At 41.8% G+C, this 14,973-nt stretch overlaps 1 protein-coding gene across 10 annotated transcripts in view; it reads right to left on the bottom strand.

Annotated features, from left to right (window-relative positions):
* LOC123993513 (glutamate receptor 2) overlaps positions 1-14,973 on the bottom strand; it is a 65,178-nt gene that overhangs the window by 21,657 nt on the left and 28,548 nt on the right. For all 10 annotated transcript variants that reach the window (XR_006831460.1, XM_046295720.1, XM_046295723.1 and 7 more), the window contains exon 3: positions 11,273-11,512. Coding sequence is in view for 9 of the 10 variants with exons in the window: in XM_046295720.1 (XP_046151676.1) it covers positions 11,273-11,512 (240 nt within the window). In the remaining variant the exon portion in view is untranslated. The remainder of the gene's footprint in view (positions 1-11,272; positions 11,513-14,973) is intronic.

Raw genomic sequence — 14,973 nt, 5'->3', positions numbered from 1 at the left:
AACACACCGCCCAGGCAACGAAGGAGTGGCTTTGTAAGAAGCATTTCAAGGTCCTGGAGTTGCCTAGCCAGTCTCCAGATCTCAAACCCATAGAAAATCTTTGGAGGGAGTTGAAAGTCTGTGTTGCCCAGCAACAGCCCCAAAACATCACCGCTCTAGAGGAGATCTGCATGGAGGAATGGGCCAAAATACCAGCAACAGTGTGTAAAAACCTTGTGAAGACTTACAGAAAATGTTTGACCTCTGTCATTGCCAACAAAGGGTATATAACAAAGTATTGAGATAAACTTTTGTTATTGACCAAATACTTATTTTCCACCCTAATTTGCAAATACATTCATTAAAAATCCTACAATGTGATTTTCTGGATATGTTTTCCTCATTTTGTCTGTCATAGTTGAAGTGTACCTATGAGGACAATTACCGGCCTCTCTCATCTTTTTACGTGGGAGAACTTGCACAATTGGTGGCTGACTAAATACTTTTTTTGCCCCACTGTATTTCCAATAAAAATGTTGAGAAATGATGCATTAAAATTGTTATAGACAGGATGATTGAATTGTATACTCACCGCATAGTTATCTGTAAAGTATTGGGTCAATAATTATTGTGTTCATGTTGTTTTTCCCTTTGTTTCACATGACTGCACCTCTACTGTCTACACAGTCCCACTATGTTAATACCTTAGAGTATCAATTTCCTTCTTTCTCCTCAAACCCTGGCCTGTATTGTACTTTAGACACAGATCACCCAATACTACAGTATATCAACAGGTAACATACTGTAGGTGAAGTGAAAACACCCTACCATACCAGTAATGAACTTTCCGTGAAAAATATTCCTATCATTCCACATTGTGCCAGCCTAGTATGTATGCCATTCCTAATATCAACAATAACATCACCAACCAATAAAAACAATAGACCAATGGGGTTTCTCCTTCATTTTCCATTTCCCAAACAGTTTGGGCGTCGAGACGGGCTGATTTCCCATGCAGCCTCCCTCCATCTTGGCGGGTAGTGGATGGCTGACAGACGGGCTGTGGAGACAGCTAGCGCCTTGGGAGAGGAGGAGTGGTGAGGCTGAAGGATCGTCAGAGAAGCTGTCTCTCACCCACAGAGGGGGAAAAGGCTGGGAGAGCCGAAACACACATACACGTCCAGAACATCTCCCTAGATTCTAATTCAAGATTCAATCCATTGTAGATAGAATGAACCACACTTTGAGTTCAGTCAGAATATAGAACACTGTACTCAAGGTGTGAACCTATACTTGCATTACTTCTCTCTCTAGACTAAACCCCCAATTCAATTGCATGCAGATAAAGGGAAAGTGCACTGTGGGTTCATTCTGAGTCTTATACTAATTCTGTATCGGAGGAGTCACTCCTCATTGTTTCTCATCAACATGGTTTGGAAACATATACTGTTATTGTTCAAACATACAATATAAGTTGCTGTTGAGCTCGGGCCTAATCATATCCCATCCATTTGAACAATGATGAAATATGTTCTACAAAACACCTAACCTTAATTTAACCCCATAAAAAGGGTTAATGCCCCAAGCAACCATAGGGAGATATGAAACAAATTGCACTTAATGAGAAACCCGAATTTTACACAAAACTCTTATCTTTCATTGTGCAACACTGCAGAGCGAGGATTATCCCCAACTTTCAAAGAATGCCAGTTGTAGCTTAGTCAAAATATTCAAGGGGTGGACAAGATCTTGGTGGTCAAGCTGTGTAAATCATGATCAAAGTTAGTCTTACGTCAAGTCTACTCTTTACAGCTGTTTCCCAGATCAGATCTAAATGGACCCCCATAGCCCGTCATCCGTCGACACTAGGAGATCTGAAGGGATTGGCTAGGTATAGGCAATATGGTACTTGCTTGACGTTTGCCTTATGATTGATATCATTTTTGCAATATTGCTTCTATCCAACCCCTTCAGATCTACAGGAGGGGCTTGTCACGGCTGTTGAAGGAAGAACTGGACCAAGGTGCAGCGTGTTGAGCATACATACTTTTAATAGTAGATGTCGCCAACAAACCAGACCGTGACGCTTAAGGCTATGTGCCATCAAACAAAGTCAACTTCCCACAAACACAGGTGGGGAAAAGGGTACCTAAGTATGGTTCCCAATCAGAGACAACGATAGACAGCTGTCCCTGATTGAGAACCATACCCGGCCAAAACATAGAAAATCATAGAAACACAAAACTTAGAATGCCCACCCCAGGGCGTGACAGGGCTAGGGAGGAAGGACTAGGGAGGAGGGGATAGGGTCCATTTGAAATTCTGGGAAAGACTCAAGACTTTTTAAAAGTGGCAGTCAATTATCAGGACAGCAATCAAGCTACCACTTTTCTTAATTGGATAATTAGCTAAGCACCCACTTTGAGCCTAACATTGATGTATCCAGTACAAACTCTTCCTGGTAGGAAGCATGAGACAGTAATAATTTGACTGACTGCATTACAAGTCTCTTGCGTGACTGTCAAGTTCATCAATATATCAATATCAACATGTTAGTTGCATCTCCTCAATACCTTGGCACATTGTAGAATGGTATTGGGAGCCCATTTAATTTACATTGAACCCTTATTTCCCTAAGGGATTGAGAACACATTATTTACAGCAACGTAAATCTGCTCTTTCTTAAATGTCCCTCCAAATTCCATTGTAGCCTTGACAGTATCGCTTTCAAATGACTATCGAGGAAGTCAGTAGAGGCGTAGGTTTAGTAACTAGACCCAATGTGCTGATGGGATTCATTATATCTAGCGACAACACACATTCACACACACAGACAGACAGACAGATGCAGGGAAGCACACAAACATGCACACAGACTCTAAAAACACACACACACACCAATCCACACACACAAATGAGCCACCACACCAGTGTACGCACTGCACATCGGTTGCCATGGGAATGAGTGTGGATCTATCTGACCTAATTAGGCAGAGCAATGTGATGAGGAAATATGCACAAGGGGTGAGCCAGAGAGAGCTCATCAACCAGGTACTAGCATTATAGCATTAGCATTCTCAATAAAACATTCCATTATACTTGTTTTATGTAGCTCACCCTAGCACAACATTCCACTACAACTAGCACTGTAGGATTAGCACATGCTAATTGGACATTCTGAGACCATGGATATTCTCTTGAGCCCTATTCAATGTAGTCAATGCTATTACACACTCCACTGTAACCAGCCCTGTTTGAGAAAGAGAGAGCGAGAGAGAAAGTGCCAGACAGCACAGGTACCAACAGACCAGCACAACAACACCCCCTAAACCAGAGAGCTGAAAAGGTAGAGAGACGTGTCTGCACTCTGGACTGTGGTGACAAAACTCCAACAGGAGGGAGAGGAAAAACAGCCCAGCAGGAGGAAGGGGGAGTGCTGAAGGAGGAGGTGAGAAAGCTGAGATGGGCAATGAACAACTCGTGAGTGAGCTGGCCATCCCCCCCAGAGAAGCCAACAGAACATCCCTCTTCAGACCCCGACCACAGCCAGGACAGACAAGACAGGACCCACTAACCCATTAGACCCACCCCCCTCCTAGCAACCCCTGTCAGTCCCCTTGATAGCCCTCTTGACAACCCCCCCCCACCCACTGAGGACACAAAAAATCCTGAAATTCTGCTCCTAATAGACTCAAATGGTTAGGCACCATGATGTAGCTAGAGGTCAGCTAGTTTCCGTCCTCCTCTGGGTATTGTACATTGACTTCAATACAAAACCTAGGAGGCTCGTGATTCTCTCACCCCTTCCATAGCCTTACAGAAAAATTATGACAACTTCTGGAGGACAGCCTCCAACTTATGAGTTTTTAAAGTATGAACTGACATGTTGTCCACCCAATCAAAGGATCAGATAATTAGTATAGTACTGAAAGCATAAGCTACAGCTAGCTATCGCTGGGGCGGCAGCGTAGCCTAGTGGTTAGAGCCTAGTGGTTAGAGCCTAGTGGTTAGAGCCTAGTGGTTAGAGCCTAGTGGTTAGAGCCTAGTGGTTAGAGCCTAGTGGTTAGAGCCTAGTGGTTAGAGCCTAGTGGTTAGAGCCTAGTGGTTAGAGTGTTGGACTAGTAACCAGAAGGTTGCAAGTTCAAACCCCTGAGCTGACAAGGTACAAATCTGTCATTCTGCCCCTGAACAGGCAGTTAACCCACTGTTCCCAGGCTGTCCTGGAAAATAAGAATGTGCTCTTAACTGACTTGCCTGGTTAAATAAAGGTAAAAAAAAAAATAAAAAAACTGCAGTACATTTACATTCACTTAGCTAGTGATTACAGCTAGCTAGTTTAGCATATACAAACACCCAGCTCAAACAGTGAAGGATGCTATGTTAGCTAGAATGTTTTGGCTATGGCTATCCAACACTGGAACTATTCTAAGTCAAAGTAAGCTTTTGGCTTTATAAATATTTTGCCACTGGGGCTCCCCGGTGTAACTGCTAAATTGCTTGCTGTTGACTGTACACTACACTGCATGATTGTAGCAGGTATACTAACGCTTTATTTCTAGTAGCTATGTTGACTATGATGTTAATATGGTGACAACGATGTAGGCTGTGTAGAGGTTAGTGGTTATGACATGAAAGTTTGGCGTAGAAAGTTTTTTTTCCTAGTCATAGACAGGAGATGTGTTGTGCACTGAAGTCCCAAGCAAAGGGAAAAGGTGAGAGGAGGAGAGAGTGTAGATGCGAGAAGGAATTAGACAATAATCAAAGGGATCATTCTGTTTGTCTGATTCGGACAGGCTCTATGACCAGGTACACCTCTACAAGATTTGCCAGGACCCTGAGATTCATAACACTCAACCGCAGACCCAGTACCTCACACAGGAGCAACAGAATGATGAGCACCCCACCCAGACATGTAAGACTCCCTCCCAGAACCAAGTCTCCTTCCCAGACCCCCCCAGACCTGCACCCAGAGGACCTACGCCCAGACCACAGCATCACCAGCCACACCCCCAACCAGTCGACCCCCTCAAACCAACCCTGGCCACACCCTATGTAGATCCCCCCCCCCAGATCAGGCCTATGCCCCTCCATGCCTCCCATCCCTACTGCAAGGACTTCAACATGGACTTCCCATATGCCCAGGTTGTGAGCAGAGCAACAGGCCCAACTCCTACACCCAACCAAGCCCCATCCATTGACCTAAGAGGCATTCACCAGATGCTCTGTACTACTTCATCTAAGTCATTGTTGTGACTTAGATGAAGATCAGATCAAATTTGATGACCAATTTATGCAAAGATCCAGGTAATTCCAAAGGTTTCACATACTTTTTCTTGCCACGGTATAATGCATCTTTTGGCAGTAGTACTGTTGACTACTGTACTTTATCACTGACCTCAACTCAGAGTCTCCCAGGGCATTCACAGTCAGCCGACCCCTTTCAGACCACAGTCACAATCTATGTGAACAGAGCAAAACTCAACCATGAAGAATCAAAGCCGAAAAAACTGCATGCTGTTAAGAAATGCTATAAATGGAAGGAGGGTAGTGTAGACACCTGCCAAAAAACAATTGGCCAACAACAAACCCCTCCTAGACATTTCCCTGGACAAAATGTTTCCCTGCAATAGTGAAGGTGTAAACTTAGCAGTTGGAAGCAGTATATTTGACCTGTTAGCTAACATGTGTCATTTAAATTCAAGCAGAAAACCTAAGAAAACAAACAGCATTGAGAAATGGTTTGATAAAGAATTCTAAAACCTTAGAAAGAAATTGAGAAACCTATCCAACCAAAAACACAGAAACCAGAAAACCTTAGCTTACACCTTCACTATGTGGAAACACTTAAACAGTACAGAAATGCACCAAGAAAAAAGAAGGAACAGCAAATCAGAAAAAAAAAAGCTCAATGTGATTGAATAATCCATAGAATCAAATCACTTTTTAGAACATTGGAACACACTAAACAAACAACAATTCATGAAGAGTTACCTATCCAAAATGAAGATGTATGGATAAACCCTTTATCCAACCTTTTAGGCCATATAACAAAGAACCAAGAACAACAACATGATAATTTACTGAACAGAGTCAGTTATTAAAAACTTCCAGAACCCATTGGATGATACAGTTACATTGGATGAGCTACAGGACAATATACAAACCTTCCAACCCAAAAAGGCCTATGGTGTTAAAATATATAGACCACAAATTCAAATGGGCTATTTTTAAACTCTTAAATTTCATCATCAGCTCTGGATCTTCCCCAATATTTGGAACCAAGGTCTGGTCATCCCAATCCAGAAGAGTGGAGACAACTTTGACCCAAATAATTACCGTGGAAAATCTGTTTCAACATAAATATATGAATAATCCTCTACAGTATCATCAACAGCAGACTTTAACATTTCCACAGTGAAAACAATGTCGTGAGCAAATGTCAAATTGGCTTTTTACCAAAATACCGTATGACAGATCACGTATACACCTTTTCACCCTTATTGACAAACAAATAAACCTTAACAAAACAAAGTCTTCTCGTGCTTTGCAGATTTCAAAAAGTATTTTGATTCAATTTTGCATGAGGGTCTGCTATACAAATGGGTGGAAATCAGTGTGGGAGGAAAAACATATGACATTATAAAATCAATGTACACAAACAATAAATGTGCAGTTAAAATTGGCAGTAAACACACAGATTTCTTTCCTCATGGCCGTGGGGAAAGACAACTTGAGCCCCACCCTCTTCAATATTTATATCAATGAATTGGCGAGGGCACTAGAACAATAGACAGGGATGCACCCGGCCTCACCTTATCGGACACGGAAATCAAATGTCTACTGTTTGCTGATGATCTGGTGCTATTATTCCCATTCAAGGGGGCCCTACAACAGCATCTAGATAGTCTGCACAGATTCTGTCAGACTCAGGCCCTGACATTGAATCACAGTAAGACAAAAATAATGGTGTTCCAAAAAAGGTCCAGTTTCCAGGACAACACATCTGGCTAGACACTGTATCCCTTTAACACACACAATATTTTATCTACCTCGGCCTAAACATCAAAACCTCAGGTAAATTCCACAAGGCTGTGAACGATCTAAGAGACAAGCCAAGAAGGGCCTTCTATGCCATCTAAAGGAACATAAAACTTGATATCCCAATTAGGGTCTGGCAAAAAAATGCTTCAGTGAGTTATAGAACATATTGCCTCTATGGGTGTGAGGTCTGGGGTCCACTCACCAACCAAAAATTCACTAAATGGGACAAAAACCCAATTGAGACCGCATGCAGAATTCTGCAAAAATATAGTTTGTGTTCCTGGTACAACCCCAAACAATGCATGCAGAGCAAAATTTAGACGACACCCACTAGTTATCAAAATCCAGAAAAGAGCTGTTAAATTCTATAACCACCTGAAAGGAAGCGATGCCCACACATTCCACCACAAAGCCCTCAAATACAGAGAGATTAACCTAGAGAAGAGTCCCTTCAGCCAACTGGTTCTGGGACTCTGTTCACAAACACAAACAGAGCCCCATGACAGCAACACAATTAGACTCAACCAAGTTATGAGATATCAAAAAGATACTGGTAAGGATCAACCAAAAAAACGGAGCAAATTGGAATGCTCTCTGGCTCTAAACAAAGAGTATACAAAATGAAGAATTAAGAGTATGACTAGTCTCAGTGAGCATAGCCTTACTATTGAGAGAGGTTGCCATAGGCAGACCTGGCTTTCAAGAGAAGACACGATATGTGCTCACTGAGCTGCACTTCCTAACCTCCTGCCAAATGTATGACCACATTAGAGACACATACTTCCTACAGATCACACAGACCCACAAAGAATTTGAAAACAAACCCAACATTGATAAACTCCCATATCTGTTAGGTGAAATACCACAATGTGCAATCACAGCAGAACAATTTGTGGCCCGTTGCCATGAGAATAGTGCAACCAGTGGAGCACAAACAAGATTGTAAATACCACCATATCTTCCCACACTATTCATAGTACAACTATTTTACATTACTAAAACACTATACATAGCTGATAATATAAGATAAAATGTCTATCTTTTTGAAACCTTATTGAGTGCAATGTTTACTGTAAATTTCGTATTGTTGATGTTGTTGTTAAATTGGTTTCTTCTCAGTTTTGTTTAATGTTTATTTCACTTGCTTTGGCAATGTAAACATATGTTTCCCATGCCAATAAAGCCACTTTGAATTTAATTGAGTGCGAGAGAGAGTGTAGAAAAGAGAGAGAAAGCGTGAGAGAGATTGAGAGAGACAGACAGATAGAGAGTACAAGAAAGAGACAGGCAGACAGAGAGACATACATAGAGAGAAATAGACAGAGAGATTGACAGAGTGAGATAGAGAGAAAGAGAGAGAGACAGAGAGAGAGACAACATGTGGTATGTGGTTGTCCCACATAGCTATCTTAAGAGGAATGCAATAATTGTAAGTTCCTCTCGATAAGAGTGTCTGCTAAATGTCTAAAATTTAATGGAGAGAGAGAGACAAAGAGCGAGAGAGAGAGTAGAGCCTGTATTAGCCAGTAGCACTACCACACTGTGTTGAGGTTAGAAGCTGGTCCATAAAGACAGCGGTAAAAATCACACATTCAGATTTTCTCTCTTTTAGGTCAGCCTTCCATTCCACTGTGACTCTGGAAACCCGCCCTTAGCTTCTATCATCAGGTATCATCACCTACTGTACTCCAACTGAAAGTGCTACTTCATACTGCTATCCAAAATCACTCTCATTTTGACATCATGGAAATGAAGACTGATAGCATCATATAATAAAAAGTAATAGGATCCTATCGTGCCTTTCAACTACTCTTATACAAGCCCAATGATGTGTATTATGCATATTACTCTTGCCTCCATTACAAAAATTAGACTATGGAAATCTTTGTTGAAAGCCTTGTAACTAGTGGTGTAGTGGATGTTAAACGCATGTAAATACCGTTTACCTACCGTTTTTATTTTGCGTGACTGTTTACCCACCTTTTGCAGAGAAATGCATTGAAAGTACAGGAAGCGTTACTTTACTCACCGTGGAAAGCGATCAGCGTTTACCCACCTATTTGTTTTACAACTACACCACTGCTTGTAGCCTTGCTACCAGGACAGTCACATGGAATGTGATTTCATTTGGGGAAGTCTAGGCCTGTGTCCTTTTCAAAGTAGTGTCAAGCCAAGTGGTGTCATCACAAAGGGTAAGTACTGTCTGACATTGCATTATCCCCCAGGGCAACAACTCAATGCATCATCCTTAGCCTAATACACGACACAGCAAATAAAACATACTGAAAAGCATCAACAAGGTTGAAAGCTTCCATGCACATAGACAAAAATAACTGGGGCTATAACAATCACTTCACCTGAGTATTTCTGGAGTGCGTAGACTTTTAGACAGTTTCAAAAGCAAGGTCATTCTCTAGCAAAATATATTTTTTAAAGAGCGTTCTGTTGCTTGATTTCTATACAACAGTAACTTGAAAACCCAGCTACTCTTCAGAACATGCGGGGACCACCGCCCCAAGGTCCAAAACCCTCACTGTCAGGGAACTGCCCTCCTACTTTGCTGCGAGCCATGAAACAAGCTCTCACACAGGAGGTGCAATGGTCCTAGTTGATAATATCTGACAAGTGGTTTGTCATGCATCACAATGCCCTTTACAGCGTGTTCTCCTGGTACCTTTCTCAGTGTGTGGTACTGCTATGAACCCTCTCTGTGTCTCGTTTATGTGGATGTAACGTGTCACATCAAATGTATGGCAAACAGTCTAGAAGCATAACCTTTGCAGTACATAGACAGTTCTAGTCTTCTCTCATTTGCTTGAGTGCTTTCTAGTTAGCTTTAGATGTGTTGACAAGAGGGCGGTAACTTCATGAATACCTGTGTAGGTGTAGTTTGAATGTAATATAATTTAATCACAGTTGGGTGTCATATACAGTACTTGTCTTCTCTTCAACCTTCGGGAATTTTACAGTGTTTGCAAAAATAAGTCATCTTTATTAATATACAGTAACCTCTATGTCAAGATTGAATAAGGGCAAAAAGCAGTGTTCTTTATTCTGTAACCCATAAGGTTCCACAGTTCCTTGAGATATGTATAGGCTGTGGGCTCCACCCACGTCACTCCCTAGCCACACCCATAGTCACTTCCTGGTTTGAGTGTGTCAGGAAGGGGGAAGCCATCTTGACGGAAGTGTTTGTAACTAGGAAATTGTTTATAGTTTAAAAGCCTCGTTTTCTAATTCCACACAAGTGAGAACATTCTGAATGACTTGTTTAAGCCCCCAGAGTTGATGTCCGCTCCCCCGCGAAAATCAAATTACCAAAATAAAAAGAATCTCCCCCAAAATCTGTCAGTTAAAGCCAGAGATATGTTCTCAATCTCAACCCACCACATCCGCTAATGTCACACTTCTGCATCTGGGGTGAATAGTGATGGAGCTAGAGTGGTGTTTGTCAGACCATGAGACATCCTGAAAATCAGTCTTCTCACGAAATTGGCTGTAGCATACAAATGGTTTGGCCTTTATGAAAAGATGAGACCCTCACGAACACGATGGTGTTCTCCGTTTGATCTACGACCCCCCACATGCATCTTGGGACTCGTCCGGAGTCGGTACTGCCGATCTGTCAACTTCTGTCTGTAGCGTCCTAACAGTTTGGGCTACACACTAATACAACCCCTCTGTGGTAAGGTGAATGGTACCGAGTCAATGTGCAGGGGTCACGAGTTAGTCGAGGTAATTGAGGTAATATGTACATGCAGGTAGGGGAAAAGTGACTATGCATAGATAATAAACAGAGAGTAGAAGCACTGTACTGTATGTGAAGAGTGTGAAGGAATGTGTGTGTGTCTGTGTGAGTGTGTGTGTGTGTGTGTGTGTGTGTGTGTGTGTGTGTGAGTGAGTGAGTGAGTGAGTGAGTGAGTGAGTGAGTGAGTGAGTGAGTGAGTGAGTGAGTGAGTGAGTGAGTGAGTGAGTTGGGGGACCAAAACAATGTCCAGGCTCTTGTTCCAACCCAATGCTACCAAACTCAACTCAACCAATCAAGGGTTTGACTTAGGTTTGATTTATTGAGTCAAACCTGTTGTCCTTAGTGTCTTTACACATGAAATCAATCGTCTTTTGACCGCACCCTTTTTGATTTGAACAAAACTTTTCATATTTGTTTGCCCATAGAGGAAGTAGTCAGCCAGTGACTTTCATCATTTTCATTTAAATGGGGTAGATTCTGTCCTGTTAAACTAGTATCTCTTACCTCTATCACTGTCGTAGAGATAGGCAAACTTGTCCCACTTGTAGTACTCAATGAGGCTGAGTAGGGGTCCTTTGATGTCAGGCCTCATCTGGATGATGAATTGATGAGTTCCATCCAGCGGGAAGCTGGGGGTGATAAATGACACATGCAGAGTCCCACAGAACGACGTTATCGTGTTGACCGACTTCTTGTCGTAGAATCCAAAGATGGCGTAAACTCCTCTCGAGAACTGGGAACAGACTGAAACGAGAGAAGTTGCAAAACAGTCATGAGGAGAAGTATACTTAAGTATTGGATAACAGTGTTACGTTAAGATAAGATGCAATTTATTGTCTGTTTTCACGTTAATTTTTATTTGCGCCATCATTAAAACAAGGTCATTACAGGACATAAATTAGAAGATACCGAAGATTCTAAAAATGAGCTATACTGTGAGACAATTGGCTTCAAACAAGTGCTGTAACAAATTTAAGTTTGAATGTTGATGAACTTTCTACTGTCTAAAGGAGCCCCTGCCACTGGAGTGGCTTGTTTTAGCTGATTCATGTATTTTTGCTGTCCATAAGCAATGCCTGGGGAGCTCTTCCTTACAACAGCACAATATCTGAAAGCTACTGGTAAAAATGTTATGGGCTTTTATTATAGAATTCAATACAGTGGGAATGTATGTAAGAAAAAGAGCAACCATTGTTAAAGACAGTTCATTAAATCTTCATGTTGGATATCTATGGACATTGATATGACCCGCTCTATATTTTAATAACGTTTTACCAGGCAAGTCAGTTAAGAACAAATTCTTATTTTCAATGACAGCCTACTCTGGCCAAACCCAGATGACGCTGGGCCAATTGTGCACCGCCCTATGGGGAATCACGGCTGCATGTGATACAGCCTGGACTGAGATGCAGTTCGGGAGCCCTATATACTGTAAGTCCTATACTCTGAGCAGTTGTGGTTTCTGCTTGAAGGCCAGGAACTATAGTGATGCCTCTTGCACTGAGATGCAGTGCCTTAGACCGCTGTGTCATTCGGGAGCCCTATATACTGTAAGTCCTATACTCTGAGCAGTTGTGGTTTCTGCTTGAGTTACATTCATAGGTAGGCCATTTGAGGTAAAAAAAAATCCTGAGAGATAGTTGAAAGATTCAGTACAATACAGGGCTACACTATTGCACTGACATCTATATGTACCTTATGGCTCCGCTGTGGCCAAGTCTATTGTCCCGTATGGCTCTGCTGTGGCCAAGACTATTGTCCCGTATGGCTCTGCTGTGGCCTATACTATTGCCCTTATGGCTCTACTGTGGCCTATACTATTGTCCCATATGGCTCTGCTGTGGCCTATACTATTGCCCTTATGGCTCTACTGTGGCCTATACTATTGTCCCATATGGCTCTGCTGTGGCCTATACTATTGTCCCTTATGGCTCTACTGTGGCCTATACTATTGTCCCATATGGCTCTGCTGTGGCCAAGACTATTGTCCCGTATGGCTCTGCTGTGGCCTATACTATTGTCCCGTATGGCTCTGCTGTGGCCTATACTATTGCCGCTTATGGCTCTACTGTGGCCTATACTATTTATTGTTCCTTGGAGAGCTTGTGCTGGGAAGGAAGACCATGCTAATTTAAGGACAGGCTTTTATTCATATACAATTAAAGTTCAGTTGCTTTACTCTCCTATCATTAGATTAGATCATTCTTTATTGTCTGTTTCTCACAGATATTTGCTTTACTTACCAGAAAATGCACTGCGATAGACATAACATCAAACCTGCAAATTAAAAAAAATAAAAATAGAAAAAAAAAAAAGCTGAAGGACTTCAACCCCCCCTTCCCCATAACTTCTCTCCTCCCTCATATACATGACCCTTTATCATCCGTCCCTGAGCAGTGCACATAATATTATTGCACATGCCTATAATCTCAGCATCCATGATTCCTGTACCCTGCACAGCCCTTTTATTTTGCAGTTAGTTACATTACACAGTTCACTATTGCACACTCCCAAATGAGTGAGTCCATCCCTATGCCCCATCACATGAATTACAAACAGAAGTCCTGTAATATACATGATGCAGAGCGACTGTAGCTGTGCATAGGTACTGTCAATATGAATATTAAATGGCTCAGTGGTTCAGCTGTATTCATACAACATTTGGTCAACGGTCAGCATATTGGGGTGTCACTTGTAAATGTATATTGTTCAAGTGTAGGTTAATCAGCCTTATTGACTTGGACATGTATGTCTGTCCATTGTAATTAATCCAATTCATCATTGGCCTCTAGCACGGTGAAACTGTGTTGACTTGCTGACACCGGGGATTGGAGTCTACCCATTAGATATTAGCTGCCTCGGCTAAAATGGACACCTTGCTGCTTTACATCTTTATAGGCTGTGATGGCCATCTTTGATGTTAACATGCTGGACAGGCTTGAATTATCATCAGGTTTGGACTTAGGTTTGATTAGTTGTTGGGCCTAGTTTAATGCATACTCTATTGGCAGAAACAATTTCTGTCTAACAAGTGGGGGGAAAGTGAATATGATCGTCCACATAAGCTACCTGGAAAATATGGACACCCAAGCTACATGGAATATATGGAGCAACTTCCAAAGCAAAACAGAGTGACACCACCAAGTATCCTACCACAGCATTCTCCTACTTCCTTCAACACTGAAGTATTTCACAAATCCCTTACACCACTCTTAATGCCAGGCAGACATTTCAGTTGAATGCCTGCAATTATCAGCCCCACATTCATATCCTGCCAAAATCATTATTGATATGTCAAGTTTGTCTGTCAATTAAAGGTTTGTCAGGGGTCATCGGGGATAGCATTGTTTAAGGCGGTCCAATTTAAGGCGGTTCAATTTTGTGACGCTAACCCTAATCCTTTTAGTTGATGACACGGCACGCCATCCATTGATGTGGCATCCGATCAAATAAAATTTGTATCACACGCTAACTGCTGTAATTCTGCCCTAAGTGGCTGTGCTGTACTGTAAGATCGAACAATGATATGACTACAACCAAATTTTCCACACAAAATCAAAATATCCAATGATGTCCCATCCCAAGACAAAAACAACCCACAAAAACTGGTACTGGAAGAAAAGGAGAGGAATCAGAAAAGCCAATAAATGCCTGTCTCATACTGTATAACCGGTTTCCAATGAAAGTGCGCTGTACTTTGCATTGGGAAATACCCCCTCTAGACTAGAGTGTCTGGGTGAAACTCTTTGGTCCTAGTTGGGAAATTTGAGGTCAGACTGACAGAAAATGATATTATTATTTCAGTGCCGTGTCCATTCGCTATGCTTTCCAACCAAGTGTCTACTTCTTATCTCTGTTGTTTTGGAGGGAATCATACGGTGGAAACTTACTTATGTGTAATCTGAGTAATGTTTGGAGAAGATAACTGTAACGCAGATTTGGGGATTTGCAAATTGTAATCCCAACAATGTCGTGCAGTTTCTATTGTGGAGTGTGATGGCAGTTTGTGTGTGTGTGTTTGAGTTGACAAGTAAATATACAACAGCATTGGGGGCAATGACTCTCACTGTTAGGGCGGAGACATGAGCATCTTGTCATTATGTCCAGTGCCTTCAGAAAGTGTTCACAACCCGATGCTTTTTAAAATTGTTACTAATGAATTAAAAATGAAAAGCTAAAATGTCTTTGAGTCAATACATATTCGA

The sequence above is a fragment of the Oncorhynchus gorbuscha genome, linkage group LG13 (assembly GCF_021184085.1).
Source record: "Oncorhynchus gorbuscha isolate QuinsamMale2020 ecotype Even-year linkage group LG13, OgorEven_v1.0, whole genome shotgun sequence".
NCBI classification, from domain to species: Eukaryota; Metazoa; Chordata; class Actinopteri; order Salmoniformes; family Salmonidae; genus Oncorhynchus; species Oncorhynchus gorbuscha.
This window is presented reverse-complemented; position numbering and strand designations above follow the sequence as displayed.